The following is a 15235-nucleotide window of genomic DNA, read 5'->3' as shown; positions in this document are numbered from 1 at the left end:
GTATCTAGGACTTTTAAGGTAGATAAACAAAGGCTAATCCAATATCCAATATCTATGTTCTAAGCTTGTAGGCGATAATTCAGTGACTCGACCGAATTACTTCTATTCAGTGTGGTAGTTACTGTTGGATTATTATATTTTGTAGTTGAGTCACTACGTTTGTCTCAGAACATCAAGGTTTCTGAATACCAACGAATATCAAACTATCGGACAGGAAGTTGGTTGGTTGCAATGTGAAAATAATGTGAGAATTCACATGCTATGGGAAGATAATTATAATCAAGGATAGATAATTAATTTACCTAACTGATAATTTGTCAGAGGGCGAAACTAGAAGAATAAAACGAAAGCGAAAATAATGATAAGAGAGATAAAAAGTAGTTACTGATATGTTGTAATGATAACCATGGTAATTTCTGTGATGTGTATCAAACAAAGTTCTTCTAAGCGTGGGATGGTAATCCATGGGTTATTACGTTCTTTTCAAGTTTCCATCCACTGAGGGGGATGTGATCACTTTGACTGAGAGACAGTTTCGAGTGCAGGCAACTTATAATGGAAAAACGTAAGAGCATACTTTGGTGCTCACTATTTGCCTCACGGAGATCAGTGATGATCTGGTAATATGTTCGTGTTTAGGCGATTCGGCATACTTAATACGTTGTGTTTCATTATCAGATCACCTCTTGTTCCCCTGCAGCTCAGAGATAATAATCGTAGGTGCTGTAGTCTGTCCTTGGAAGATCTGTGTTTTAGCCTTATCACCTACTTGGTTACTCACCTTTGTACTTGGTCTAAGATATTTTTATCTATTTTGAAGAGAGGAGGCATAATGACATTGTAAACCTTAAGAAGAGGCAGAAAGTTTGTTCTAAACGGCGTTGGGAAAACCTCTGAAGTTGTCTACAAATAAAGTAGGGGAGTTGAGTTTACCATCGTGTTAAAACTGGTGTCTACGCTTTCTTTTGTTACAAGCTTTGGGATCACGCTCTGAAGAGTCAATCAAGAGCGACCTTCCATTGAGAGTTTAGGTTCTTTGTGTTGACCGAGGCAGAATTTTCACGATATGATATTTCGAGAGGCCATATTTAAATATATTGCCTACTCTCCACACTTCTACATTGTATACAGTTTTGATTTATACATAGATCGTAAATTGGCGTTTCTCTCATTTTAGCTTTGACCGGTTAATGACTGTTACACAACCTAGTGGTCGAAAACGAAAACGTACCACGTGTGCATATTTTCCTCATTCGTTGATTCGTGGCCTGCTGGCTACCTTTTTTTGATTTATCGTGATCGAGCTGATATAAAATAAAACTAACAGCTCGACGAAAAGCCTCAGTCATCTATTCTCCACATATGTGAATACGAGCTGATCATGACAGAACTTAACTTTTTTCAAATCCAAAACAACTAAAGGATTGTATATCTGCAGTAAACTAGGAGGTAAATAATAAGGATTAATAGACAGATACGTTTCAACACGGTTAGAAGTAGATATATCTAAGAACACTAAACCGGACACCTGATGAAACGGTAGATTCTCTAGTGGGCTGTTTCTAGACTTTTCTTCGACGCTTGATTGAATACATTCATTCGGTATTATCTATTAAACCTGACGAGGTCAAAATCAGTTTTCGGATAATAGAGGGTTATTTTAGGGAGCTACTTGTCGCTACACAAGAAACTATGGCTTATTTCAGTTGTATAACAAATTATTACAAGCTCGTGCATTGATGCACTTCCATTAAACGCCTACAGTTATGAAACAACCTATCATTTTTAAAAATTTTGCATCTCTTTAACCTTTATAGATAGATCATTATTCGGATTTTTGTGTAATTTATTTGTGAAAGATAAGTCACCCTTTGCTAGAAATTGTGAATAGTGGTTACAACCTTCAAAGTCTTTTATTTGTTTTAGTCTCATCGGTGAAAAGATAACTTTACGGGTAATGCAAAAGTAATATAATGACAAACTAATTGTAGTGTTGTTCATTCGTTGATGATGATTGAGTAATTTAATCAGTGCTGTAGTATTTGGATGAACAAATGATATTCTCACCAAACTTAAACCCATCAAACGCGCTGAACGTTTGATTTTCTTTGTAGGCAAACAAAAAACGGAGAATTGCTACAACCTTATCACTGACATGAAGTTTAACTCGTGTCCCAGATCCAATAACGTTCATTACCATCCACCAGTATTGTACTAGCCCGCGAACTGTGTTTCGATCTGAAAGCAGCAGTCTCTTTAAGATGAAAAAGCACCTCTGTGTTACAACTAAATAAAATCCTGTAACGGGAAACAAACTATTAGTTCAACCACACTTTTATCATGATCGAGCCAGTCTGTGGAGTTTAGTAGAATAATTGATGTTGAAACTTTGTTGTCGATAAGCGAAAAAATTGCTACAATAACTTTAACGATTTGTTATTCCGAAAGCAAAACATCGGCACATTGATATCAAACGACAGTTACAGCACCTAGAACAAGTGTTATCACCGAAAGACCAAATCAACAGAAAGTCTACAACGATAAGTTGTTAGTGAATAAGTGCCTTGATTTTGTTAACATAAAGCAAACATGATTTCACAATACAAAGTTGCTCGACTACGATGATATTTTGGGTGCCAAAATAATAGATTCCAGCCTGACAATTCGCAAATGTTTTGACTGTTATATTTTTGAGAAGTCACTTTATATTGGAAATTTCCTTGCTGTATTTCCAGTTCCATGAGCTTTTGTCTTCGCTCTTTGGCTGTGAATATAACTGTCGCAATTCCTGATCCACTGACATTACATATACTATATCTGGGTGTTAAAGGACTTAAAGTTTCAATAACGGTATTAAAGCAACGGCGATGCGGCAGCTCACAGTCTCTTAAAGCAACTAGCATTTTGATATTAGAGAAGTTTTGACAGAGGTTATATTTGACGGTTAAGTCTTTGAACCTCTGAATGTCGAGGATGAGTTATTTCGTAGTGGAATCGTTAAATGATCGGATATTTTTTCCCAATAAGAAATGAATAGATTGTTGTCACTATTAGGATAAATGTGTAGCAGTAAATAAATTTCTAATATAAACAGTTCTTTAGGTCTTCGACATTGGTTCTGATCTCATTAGTCTTACTGGACACTATATAAAGTTATACGACTCAAACACACCTACCAATTTGCAGGGTTCATCATCCATGGTGACGAAATGAACAGTAATTTTGTTAATCTACTATGAGTCTACTTTTACTACAGTTGAAGCATTTAGTATAAGGAAAGACATTGTAGATCACCAACGTAGATGATCTATGTCGAAATGATTGGAGGCCTACTCGAGTTAGACGTAAATGTTGTGACAAACACCTCGTGGTCAGCACTTAACGTGGACTACCCCATTGACGTATCAAGGTACCATAGATGCTGCGAAGACTGTACAACACAGAGGACGTTGTTACAGAAATATATTAGTTAAAGTAGATACAAGCGAAATAAAGAGACCGATGCCGCATGGGCCAGTCCATGGCATACGACTAACTGATGCGCGCTGATTGTCCCCGACCTTGACGAAGATAGATGATTTGCTCGATATTCAATGACCCAACTGTCGTATGATTTGGCTAGGGCTTAGTGACATTTTGCTGGCCCTGCAACATGAATTGCGTAAGTAAAATTTACCTCGCGCTTCCCTTCTTCTATCTCTTTTTTATCACCCTTGTAGTATACCACCAGACACACATCTATGGAACATATGACTTTGACCTGTGCCTTCACTAATATTTCCGATATTTATCTGAATACGCTATCGGGAAGCAAAAAATATAACGTAAAAGTTGATGTCTTTGACTTACTAGTTATGCATTTACGGCATTGCTTCTTGTTATAGGTAGCTCTGGACTTTGCTTGAATATATTCTCAATCATCAGTTTCTTTTCGCAACACAACCTGCACGATCTCGCCAAATTTTGTACAAATGAGTTTTACTAACATTCATATTTATCCAATGTTTCCATAATCAGTGTGCGCTATGACATACCAACCTAATTGAGTAGCTTGTTAATGTAAATCCTGTGGTAATTGCAACAATTAAATCTTACATGCCTCGAATTTTATAGACTAATCATCCGTTAAGCTTAATGGCATCATGCGGATTTGAGTATGATGTTTGTATTTTCTAAAGGCATTTAGAGACCAGCTTGTTGTCTACCTTACATGTTATTATTTCCGATCACTTATAACTGTCGCTAATTATTGGTCAAAGTAAGGGAATATTATAATCAGATTCCTTTCCAGATGATGTGGTCTGATGGTCAAGTGTGGGCCACAGCACCGACAATGACGATGATTTGAGTGCAAAGACCAAACTTCTGTACATGGAACTCGCGCTCATTTAAGACGTCCCTGATGCGAACTTACTCAAATATGAGGAATAAACACAGATATACTTATTCAGAACATACATTTGATAAGCAGGCCTGGGAACTGTGGTCTGTATACACCGTCGGCCATTCGTGTTCTGGTCAACATATAAACTTTAATGTAATCGTGATTACTGTTTCTAAAATTTGAAACTTCAGAATGAAAAAGATTCGTGGGTCACTTGAGAATAAATGTAAGTGCAATTATGGTAATAAAACACAGGCTAGTATACCGAAGTGTCTTAAAAAGTCACCAAAATGCATTGTTTTTATCAGTAATTAACGTCTTAACGTATAAAAGGCACGTTTATTACGTGACCACATTATTAACATTCAAAAGAAAACAATGCATGTGGAAGAATTATGCTACAGTTATCTACAAAACAAATGTGCTGTTGTTTATAAATATATTTTTGTCATGAGACAACAGTGGTAATTTGATGAACTTTGTATACACAGTTGACAATAAGTAGTTCATCACGAGTGTAGTGGTGAGAGGCATGCCCTGAACTTAATTTGCTGATTATATGATGAATCTTTTATTCATATTAGTGCTCATAGATGGATGATTAGTAAATAATGTACCTGAAAGTTAAGTGAGAGTGTTAGGTTGAAGGGAATCTGTAAATCAATTTGTCTGAAAATGGGTTCATATTACACGATTATAAGTGATATACCATATGAATATTTCCACTAATTAATTATTAACAAGGAGGTAAAGTCAGTTCTTCTGGAGGTACCTGAAGAAGAAGTTGAGTTAGAGGTGGTCTTAGTGACCTGAGAGCGTAACCGCAGTGCCCAAGCAACAACTGCTTGAGGTCTGCTAAACACGACCTTTTAGTGAGTAATTTTCGTGTTGGCTTCGCACTTGTTGAGACCTTACCGCCAGAGGCGGATATCCGTGTGCATTTTTATGGTGGACCTTTTTTAACCCCACCTTTCCTTACGGGATGGCAGCATCGCCTTTATGCTGGTTGTTTGAAGGAAATACTTTACTGCCGCCACACATCTGTACATTCAGCAGCATGTCTTCACCTTCTGACCTTAGGTTTGCTGCTTTTAGATTTTCCGTTTTTCAACCGATCTCCTTGGCATGGCAGTACCTCGAGGAACGATTGTTCCAGCCAGTATAGCTTCACTGGCTCATCGCGGCAGGCAAGCCCGGCAGTCACATTAATGTAGAAGCAACGGCCGAGTCAGGTAGCTTCAGAAGAACCATTTCACGGTGTGGGGAACCGTGAAGTGGCAACTGCCCTCATACCTCTAACAATACCCAAGAACACTGTATTCACAATCAATCTCCCTCTTCAATTCCCACTATTCTTCCTACTTCTACTATCAATACTAAACTTCCCATTTTGGCTTCTCCTCCAAGCGTCACCATGACCAAACAAACACGAAATTGAAGATGTGACATTTTACAGGCGGTACGCTGATGACATTTATTGTTTGCAATAATATGAATCATATCGCAGTTGTTTTGTCAGCTTAATGAATCTCACATTAACATCATATTTACGATTGGTTATACGCATTGCCTCTTCTTTATGATTTTGTCGTTAACATATAGATACCAGTCAATCTTAACTATTATGTTCAGTATGTTCATTCTTCCTGTTTCTTATGTCTTTTCATACCAAACTTCATCGATAATGGTATGTAATGAAATTTTTGCATATTATTACTTGCGTAAATCTAGGCCTTTTGTAAGTGATGAGAACACTTGAAATATAAACTCACGTACCTCTGTAAAATTTGTCATTCGCGCTCTAGTTAAATTTATCAAGGGACCAGAATGTATGAAATAAAAGTCGGATCATTGAATTCATTGAACTTTACTCACGATTAGTTATGAAGAAAAACGGACAAATTTCAATCTATTAATGTTCACATGTCATTTAAAGTATTATTTTGGTAATTTGTCCTACTAGACGAAATTGGAAATGTGTCTACTTTCGTTATAAGAGGAAGTGAAACATTGTCAATAATCCTATTGCATTTTACTCTTTTGGTTTGAGTTACCAATATTGCTTATATCTATTTCAGTTAAAAAGATTTTCTGGACATAAATTCACGAAATAAAACCAGTCAAATAGCATATCTTTGCGAATAAAGAACACTACTAACCATACACTTGATTGTAAAAATGTACGACAGGTATTTTGTTTCTAATTAGTAAGGAAATGTTTAAATTTATACAGGTAATCTTAATTCAATGCAACTAAGTATAACCAATAAGCTTGTTGGAAACCGATGCCCTGGTAATGTTTTGAACTGGTGCCACCTAGTAATAAAGTCAAACATTTTATCACAGTTTGGATACCCTAATAAAATGGTTTCTATCCATAGAGTTCGTCAAAAATACTGTAATGTCTTTAGTGGCATTGATCTTGGCGGGTTTACATATGGAGCTCCCAAAAGATCTCTAACAAACATGAATTCTGTATCTAAAGCACCAAATTAATATCTACCGAAAATCCAACGTCGAGCAAAGTTACAACGACCCACAAACTTTAAAAAGTGTAAAATATCAAATGCGAATAGTAGGAAATTATTCCTTAAGTAGTGGTTTTGCTTCGTTAACCAACCACCCTCGTAGTTTGGGCCATGTTGGTAGATGCAGACTACTTGCTCGGGGTCCGCGTGACTCTCGTAACCAATGCTTGGATCTCTTGGTGACATGGCTCAGAATCGATCACAGTGGTGCAGGTGTATACACTCTTTGTCTTCCCTTAAACAGTGATATTAAAATTACTTTATACCTTTATTTCTAATACTTTCTTCCTGTATTATATCCTTATACACAATCTTTCTTTTACATATTACTGTCACTGAAGTAACTACTTTTATGAATTCGATGTTTATCTTGCTGTACTGATGCGGTATGGCAAGTTAAACCGGTGCGGCAGCCTGCTTGAGTATCTGGGCTGCCTGTTCCTGCCATCTAGATATTTCAACAAGTTATCTATTTGTGTTTGTTTTAATATATCATTATGTTTATTAATCGCATAACCTATTCTGCTGCGTTTCTGAAAAGTGTACAACCTTTCGTTGTAAAAGTTACAAAAAACTCAATAAGAGACAATGTGGTTGCTGGCAATATACAGTGAAAAGAATGCACATTATTCAGATGTTCATTTACTGAACTGCTAACATCTAACTGGAGATCACTCAATATTTATCGCCAGGACCGACCAAGAAGAAAGAAACGGGAACTTGTTGGAATACTCTGCGCCGACAATTCTATATTGTACCAAAAATATAATATTGAATAAAGCTGATAATAATAATATTATATGTACCTGGTCCTACGTTGTAGCTAACTGACTGGTGACTTATTACGAAACACAAGTAAAGTACGTTCATTTGTGATCATCTAGTTCTACCTACCTATCTACCTACGTTAAACTGCACTATTTCGAGAATTCCTAGTTATAACATTAATTTATACGAAATGTCCACGTTTTCTGAACCGCCCAAACTTTGGTTATATCACTGATGACCATTTCTACTTAAAGGAATCATTACAACGGTTTGACTTAATAACTTCGTACGAATTGAGCAATCGGTAGATTGTAATCAATGTCATTGAGTTGTTCATACCTGTTTTTTGATAGGTCACATAATATACTTGTGTTGATCTTTGTAATATCTGAACTTGGATTAACTTTAATTCGGTTATTTATTTTCTGAAGAAGTAGCTTACACTGAGTTACAAAACGTCAGAAAATTTACTTTTTCTACTCGTCGGAATATTACAAATGTGTTAATTTGTTTGCATTTCTGCTTATGTTTAGCGTACGCTTTACATTAATTATTATCTCACACGGTAAACCTCAGCTCGGTTTTCTTATCAGGCGTATGTCGTGTCAATTTCATTTTATTTACTTGCAATATGGGTTTGGATGATATCTAGAACTCTCCACGATCCTCACAATGGTCTTAATATATTTTTGTATCTACGCATCCAGCTGTTACACTAACAATAATCAAGCGGACATTCATCGTAACTATCAGTATGTATGTAAAAACCATATTATTTCACTGTTACATTATAACGCATTCGAGCCACTGAAATCGTTCAACTACGATGTCGTTTTATCTGTATTTTATGAAGAACTGTTTCCTCGTTGTTGTTATCTAACAAATGATTTCGGCAGTTTAATCGGTCATTCAAATACTCATATCTATTCAATATCACTGCTTAAGAAGTTTGAAGTTGTTACGAAGTAAATAAAATGAGCGCTTGTTATGAGCTGTGACCTGAAAACTCGCGTCCCACAGGTTTGTTTCAAGTTTGTTTCAGGCGCAAGAAGCTCTATCACTATGCACTAAGGACGTGACGTTTCAACAAGGCATTTGGATGCAAACCTTCAACAATGCTTAAGATTTGCAGTGGAACAGACAAAGGTATGAAAAAGTAGCAGGTGAAACTTATACTGGCTTAGATTAATGGAACGAAATGTGCTCAGAGTCCTTAGATAAGATAGTACGGTAATAAAGAACATTGAGTTGTGATTTTCAAGAAGGTGGGTTGTGTCGTGTCTTTGTGGCCTGCTAGTTATAACGTAGTTGATTCGCCGATCGAAATACGACTTATTCATTCTTTTACTGTACTACGCCAATGACGTTCGACCAGTCTGATCAGCCTAGCGTCCTTATTGGTCCTTAGCTCACCTAGTCCGTCCAGTTGAGTCCAGAACACCAATAACAGCTTCCACTATGCGAATCATTTATCTCAGACATACTTGGTTTATATACCAACCAAACAGACCGCATCGCACTATAAAATAGGAAATAACATCTATGCACAATAAAGCCAGAAAGTGGCTGTGAACGTGGGAGACAGTAATTAATAAACTGAGTATACTTTAAGAATAGTAAATCGTATAATAATAAATTATAGGTCAAAATGAGGCTTACAATAAGATAAATATATATGTACACAATCTAGTTACTGAACAGTTATACAATAGGAATATATATTTATAATATCAGTTCATTAACGGGTCTCAGAAGTTACTCGTAATTTAGTCTTCGCTAGGATATGACAGTATGAGTCCAAATTTAGACTCAGGAAGACTATTTATCAGAATCGAAAGTGCATAACAAGAGGCTGAAGTGTTCAGAAACGCTAACAATCACATCTCATTTTGTCTTTTAATATTATCATATTTTCACCTGCTGCCAGACACCAGGTCATAACATGAAAGTGAGTTAGCGTGTTGTAGGCTTAGTAGAACAGTGAATGTAACACAATATTGGGAACGCGAGTTTGAGTAGCGAGCGTTAGCGAAAGACCTTACCATCACGGATCGATTGTCTCGTCCTCAGACATAAAAAGCCACAACGAACAACGTGTTCTGCTCCACAAACACAGTTAGATTAAATCCGTCGCCCTCACCATCAAGGCCTACTGGTCAATAACTCCACCCTGCTTTCTTTTGTGATGTGAAGCTCGTTCAATCTTTTTTAGGAAAATTATTATATCTTATGAGATACTCTATGTTTTCTGTTGGAAAACACTATTTTTATAAGTATATTATACAAGCCCATCAAGCAGTTGCAAACTATGGACTGTAATTCCAGGGATGACTATAATATAAACTAGTGGTTTATAAAAAAGTATGAGTATTTCGAGGTGTTTAATGTCAGACACACGTCTACCAAAGTGGGTGGAAAAATGTAGGCATACAACAGTTATATATACATGGCGATCGGTAATGAACAGTAAGTCAACAAAATGCAAGTGAACGTAGTTAATTGATGAGAAATGTACAGGAGAGAACTCACATCAACGTGGTGCTGATGGCAAATTGTGTTATTCTAACCAAGTAATGGGTTGTGAGCTCTGTAGATGCATGACCACTTGTAGTAGGCAATAACTTGTAGGGTTCTCTTGACAACTATATAGGATATCAGTGAGAGTACCTGACGGCCGACCGTAGTTAAACAGTATCGGTAGGTCGAGTGAGTTATCTGTCTACTTCAAGCAAAAATTGAGAAGAACATATAGCTACGGGGATATATACAGCTCTTAAGATGAAGCGAAAGAGGAACGAAACCGAGAATATGATATGATTTAGACATGTGGAAGGCCCATGATATCTAATAATGGCGCAAATGTGCTTGTGCGTGCTCAGAGATCAGTAAAATCAAGAAGTCTCAAAAACTTATGTAATTTATCTAAAACAAGTATTTTACAGTGAAAACTGTTCCATACTGATGCATGCTTGATGAGAAAAAAGTTTTCCCAACTTTTTGATCTAGATTTTCTAACTGTGATTGTAGATACTTTATCTCGAAGGTCACATACATATGGGCCCTGATTAAAGGCTTTATTACTTGTAACATGAGAAGGATTTTTGAGAAGCTTGAAGTAAGGAATCAAAATGGACTTAGGAATTCTTCTCGGAGTGGTTGAAGTCCTAGGATAAGGCATCCGTAACGATAGTCACTGAGTGATTCGGTTTTAAGCCATTCGTAAGTAAGATTCGATTGTATTCCTTCTACCTTCAGTATATCGAATAAACGTAAGTTGGAAACCACGTTAGGTGCTGACCGCGAGGTGTGACTTCGGAGTTAGTTGTTTGTTACTCCATTTCCATCTAACTCGAGTAGAAGAAATTACTATCATCACTCGCACCGTTTAAACTTACCAAACAGCCTGTTACATGACAAATGCCAGTGTACAGGCAAGATCAAATCGTTACAGAATATAGTCTTTGCTGCATTAGTTTAATCAGTCAGGTTGATAATTTATACGGTGCACTGGTCATAGAGTTATGGGGAATAACACTTCTCACATATGAATGTAAACGATATTAGTAAGACGACAGTTGTCGTGCTTCATGGAGGTTGCGTTGGAATATGCAACAGGTGATCGAGAAACACTTCACGTATAGTTGAAAGCTTCCAGAATCCGCGACCTAATATCCTTCTGGAACATCTGGCGCAATAATGATGGCGCAAGACAAGGTCACCTGCTGCACATGTGTTTCCAATGACATAACTTGAGAGGGCTAAAAAGAGGGTAAGAAAAGTAAGGGGCAAGAAGCATGGCAGGCCTCGGGGCTACAGATTCTTCGTATTCTTGTGGTCGTAAAAGAAGAATTGAGCCTTTTAAAAGAGATACTTATCAAAAACGGGTATCCTTCTATATTCATTGATAAGAACATGAAGCCGAAAATGCCAAAATCACAAACAATTACAGTAGAAAAGAAAATTTTATACATGAACATCGACTTCAAAGGTGATGGAGCCGCACATATCTTAAAGAGGAGAATTTCGGATTCTTCAAACAGAACATTCTTCACAGCAACATTGCTAATATTATTCTCTAGCCGTTCACTGTCCACCAATGATTATTATTATTATTATTATTATTCACAAACATCTTATGGGTACATAAGTGTTGTGAAGAAACCATTTCGGGTTTCTTCAAAAAATGTAATAATACACAATTTTCAATAATGTCAGCATTATACTTGCCATTTAAAAAAAATTAGAGCAATAATAGTAGAATATTAATAATAATAAATCGGGTCTGTGCAATTGAGAAGAATATTGAATTGAGTTTAAAGAAGGAAATGGAGAAAATAAGGGAATAGAAATAAAGGAGACGTGAAATACGCAAACAGTCTAATAGGCGTGTTTATGAACACAGAACAAGAATAAACGACTATGTGTGTATCGTTAAATTAGTAACAAAAATAATTAAGAAAAATAACTTATAATTGCAGTAAGATATGACGCTAGAATAAATGTTTGTGCAGTTATAGTTTAGAGTGATGCGACGAAAGTCTCAATTGAGTGGAAAGGATAATAAAATATCAATATGTATGAGTAGTCGTATATGCATAGTGAAGATAAAACGGGTCTGAGAATTTAATTTAAGTGTAACACGAGTTATTGTTTTAATTACAAACTTCGTAATCTTAAGAATAATATTTATTTAGAGGGAAAGAAGAGAGAAAAGAAGTGAACACTTAGTGAAAAGTTTTGATCCATGATAAGAATAATAATTGTATAATGAATATCAACCTCAGAAGGAAACCAGCAATTTAGAAAAATAAAATAAAAATCCTTTAATGCACTCAGATGAATACATTTAGATTTATGTAATAGTATACAGAGTGAAACCGGATATTAGTACAAATATTTGTGCAATAATAATTAAGATTGATGCTATGAAAGATAAATCATTGCATCTGACCAGCTCAATGTGCATTTTTACCAATTTACCTGCTCTTGTGGAGCTAAGTATATAAGTTGTTCGATGCGTACTTTATCCAAAAGAATTGAAGAACATTGTCCGGCGCGGCTAAAAAGAGGTGGCAACGGCTTAATAAGAAGTTTTATAATCGAACACCTTGTGAACACAGGTCACTCAATCAAGACAGACTCTGTGTTCAAAGTCATCTACAAGGTAAGTAGAAGTCTGTTACATGACAAATACCAGTGTACAGGCAAGATCAAATCGTTACAGAATATAGTCTTTGCTGCATTAGTTTAATCAGTCAGGTTGATAATTTATACGGTGCACTGGTCATAGAGTTATGGGGAATAACACTTCTCACATATGAATGTAAACGATATTAGTAAGACGACAGTTGTCGTGCTTCATGGAGGTTGCGTTGGAATATGCAACAGGTGATCGAGAAACACTTCACGTACAAGGTAAGTAGAAGTCTTCCTAAGACAATTAGACTGCATCTTTTTTGCATTGCCGAGGCAATAGCCATATATTTTGAAAAACCAGAATTTTGTGTACAAAAGAGACTGGTACAACCTCTTCTTCTACCATGGCCTTAATGTACTAACATTTTTCTTTTTCTTCATACTCTTGTTTCCTTACAGCCACCTGCTTCACCTTCCGTCTTCCCTTCAAATCTTTCACCCGCAACCGCTTTGTTTTTATTTCCACGATCATTCCGATTACATTTCATCTCTGTTTCAACATTTTATTTTATCATGCTGAGCCATCCTAACCCGATGAATACTTAAGCAATTAATTATCAAACGATTATTAAACTTTCCTAGTTTAAAAAATTTTCTCTAATACCTTTGTTTATTTAACCTCACTCTCACCATGTATAACAGAAGTTTATTATCAGTATTATTATCACCCTGTAAAAATAAGTATATATATTTGCAATTGTACAGCTTTGAAAATGAATTCACCGAAAAGAGAACTCTTCGCTGAACTTATCTTCTTTCTTATTTAATGTCAAAATGGGTGTATTCCGTTTATTTTCACATCGAGCAATCGGTTCTCGGAAACTGTAACTCAAAGAAAAGGTACCAGCCCCATAATTTGACTCACTCAAAAAAGACGAGACACTCACAGGAGCTTACTAGAAAAGAACTGATACAAGCCATATATCTTCTGTCCTTACCATGCAAATGTGAACCCAAAGCTATGTTCCGTTTCTCTCACCGATTGGTGAATCACTGGAATTATTTATCAGAAAACATAATATCAGCACTTTCTGTTGATTAATTAAAACAGAGGTTGAATCTTCACAATACTAAAAATTGCAAGGAATAATATACTTCCTCTAGAAGACGAATTTTGGGTTACGTCTGGCGCTAATATATGAACCTGTGCGTTACTAATGCTCAGAGTTAGTGGACTTTCTTTAGTCTGTCGGAGAAGTTATGGGTTGTGGGGTTTCATCTATCCTAGAGAAAGCCCAGGTAAGCTATTTAAAACGTTACTTCAATGTCGCTGAAGCTGTTAGACTATTTTACAAGACATTGAGCCTACTTGGGATACCAGTTGGAATTTTAACAGTTTATATTGCCTTGAAAAATGAGCATCATCATGAAGAAGAAATGAAAGAAAAGGAGACATTCGTTCGTGTTTTTCCCAGAGAGATAAGGGTAGTTCACTTTGTCTATTTAATCTTGATTCCACCAGAAGCTACATTGGGGTGATGGTAAAACTTACTTTACGGATCACATTTCGAAATTAATAAACTATACGCCGCGCGCCACATCTACGTTCCCTAAGCCAGCAGATTAGCTAATTTGGCTTGTAAATTTCTTAGTCTCATCGCTTGCTTGTTATGCTGGTTTTGATAGTCACCAAGTTTTTTCTTGTGAACTCACCTAACGATTTATGTAGAAATACATATGTTGTTCGTAGTTATTTGCTTTAATCTCTGATGATTTGGAACTACGGGTTGCCTGCATTTACGAGGTAGAAATAAATTCGTGTCATTTGTATAAGACCATTAGACGTAATAACAGTCTTCAGTAATAAGGATAGTAGGTTGATGAACCTGTGTTAATCCTGACACATTGCTTTCCAGTGAAGGTCCAGCTTTTCCTTGAAAGTATTCACTGATGGGGCTGATACCACTTGTTCGGGTAAGGCGTTCCAATGATTGACTACTCGATGAGAAAAACGAGATCCCACTTTAAGTTTATTAGATCGTGGTTTATGAACCTTCTTGCTATGACCTCGGAGATTATTAGTGCTGGAGGGAGCAAAAAGATAAGACATATTACCACCCAAATCATAATTAAAGATACGAAATGCCAGTATAAGGTCACCTCGTGTCCTACGATACGACAAGGGGAAAAGATTTAGGCGCTTTAAGCGCTCATCGTAAGGGAGTCTAGAAAGACCCTTCACTAATTTCGTTCCCACACGCTGGACACGCTCACGGGAGTTAGTATCTTTTACCAGACATGGGCTAGCTGCTTGGATACAGTACTCTAAATGTGGTCTGACATATACGGGATATAAAATTCGGAACGTTTCCTCGTCAAAAGATTTGAACGCTCGGCAAAGTGATCATAACGCACGAAA

The 15235-nt window shown here is 36.5% G+C and overlaps 1 protein-coding gene across 2 annotated transcripts; it reads left to right on the top strand.

Annotated features, from left to right (window-relative positions):
- Positions 1-14012: 14012 nt before the first annotated feature.
- Positions 14013-14569, top strand: MS3_00005395 (uncharacterized protein; the record flags this gene model as incomplete). Of its 2 annotated transcripts, none has more annotated exons than XM_051213464.1 (3): positions 14013-14115; positions 14153-14301; positions 14342-14569. In XM_051213464.1, the coding sequence occupies exons 1-3, from the start codon at positions 14034-14036 to the stop codon at positions 14441-14443; spliced, it is 333 nt and encodes a 110-aa protein (XP_051069450.1). In that variant the 5' UTR covers positions 14013-14033. The 2 variants fall into 2 exon arrangements, with proteins under 2 accessions (XP_051069450.1, XP_012796068.1); XM_012940614.3 differs by having other exon boundaries at positions 14339-14443.
- Between the last annotated feature and the right edge of the window lie 666 nt (positions 14570-15235).

Source organism: Schistosoma haematobium, chromosome 3, assembly GCF_000699445.3.
Source record: "Schistosoma haematobium chromosome 3, whole genome shotgun sequence".
Lineage (NCBI taxonomy): Eukaryota > Metazoa > Platyhelminthes > Trematoda > Strigeidida > Schistosomatidae > Schistosoma > Schistosoma haematobium.
This window is presented reverse-complemented; position numbering and strand designations above follow the sequence as displayed.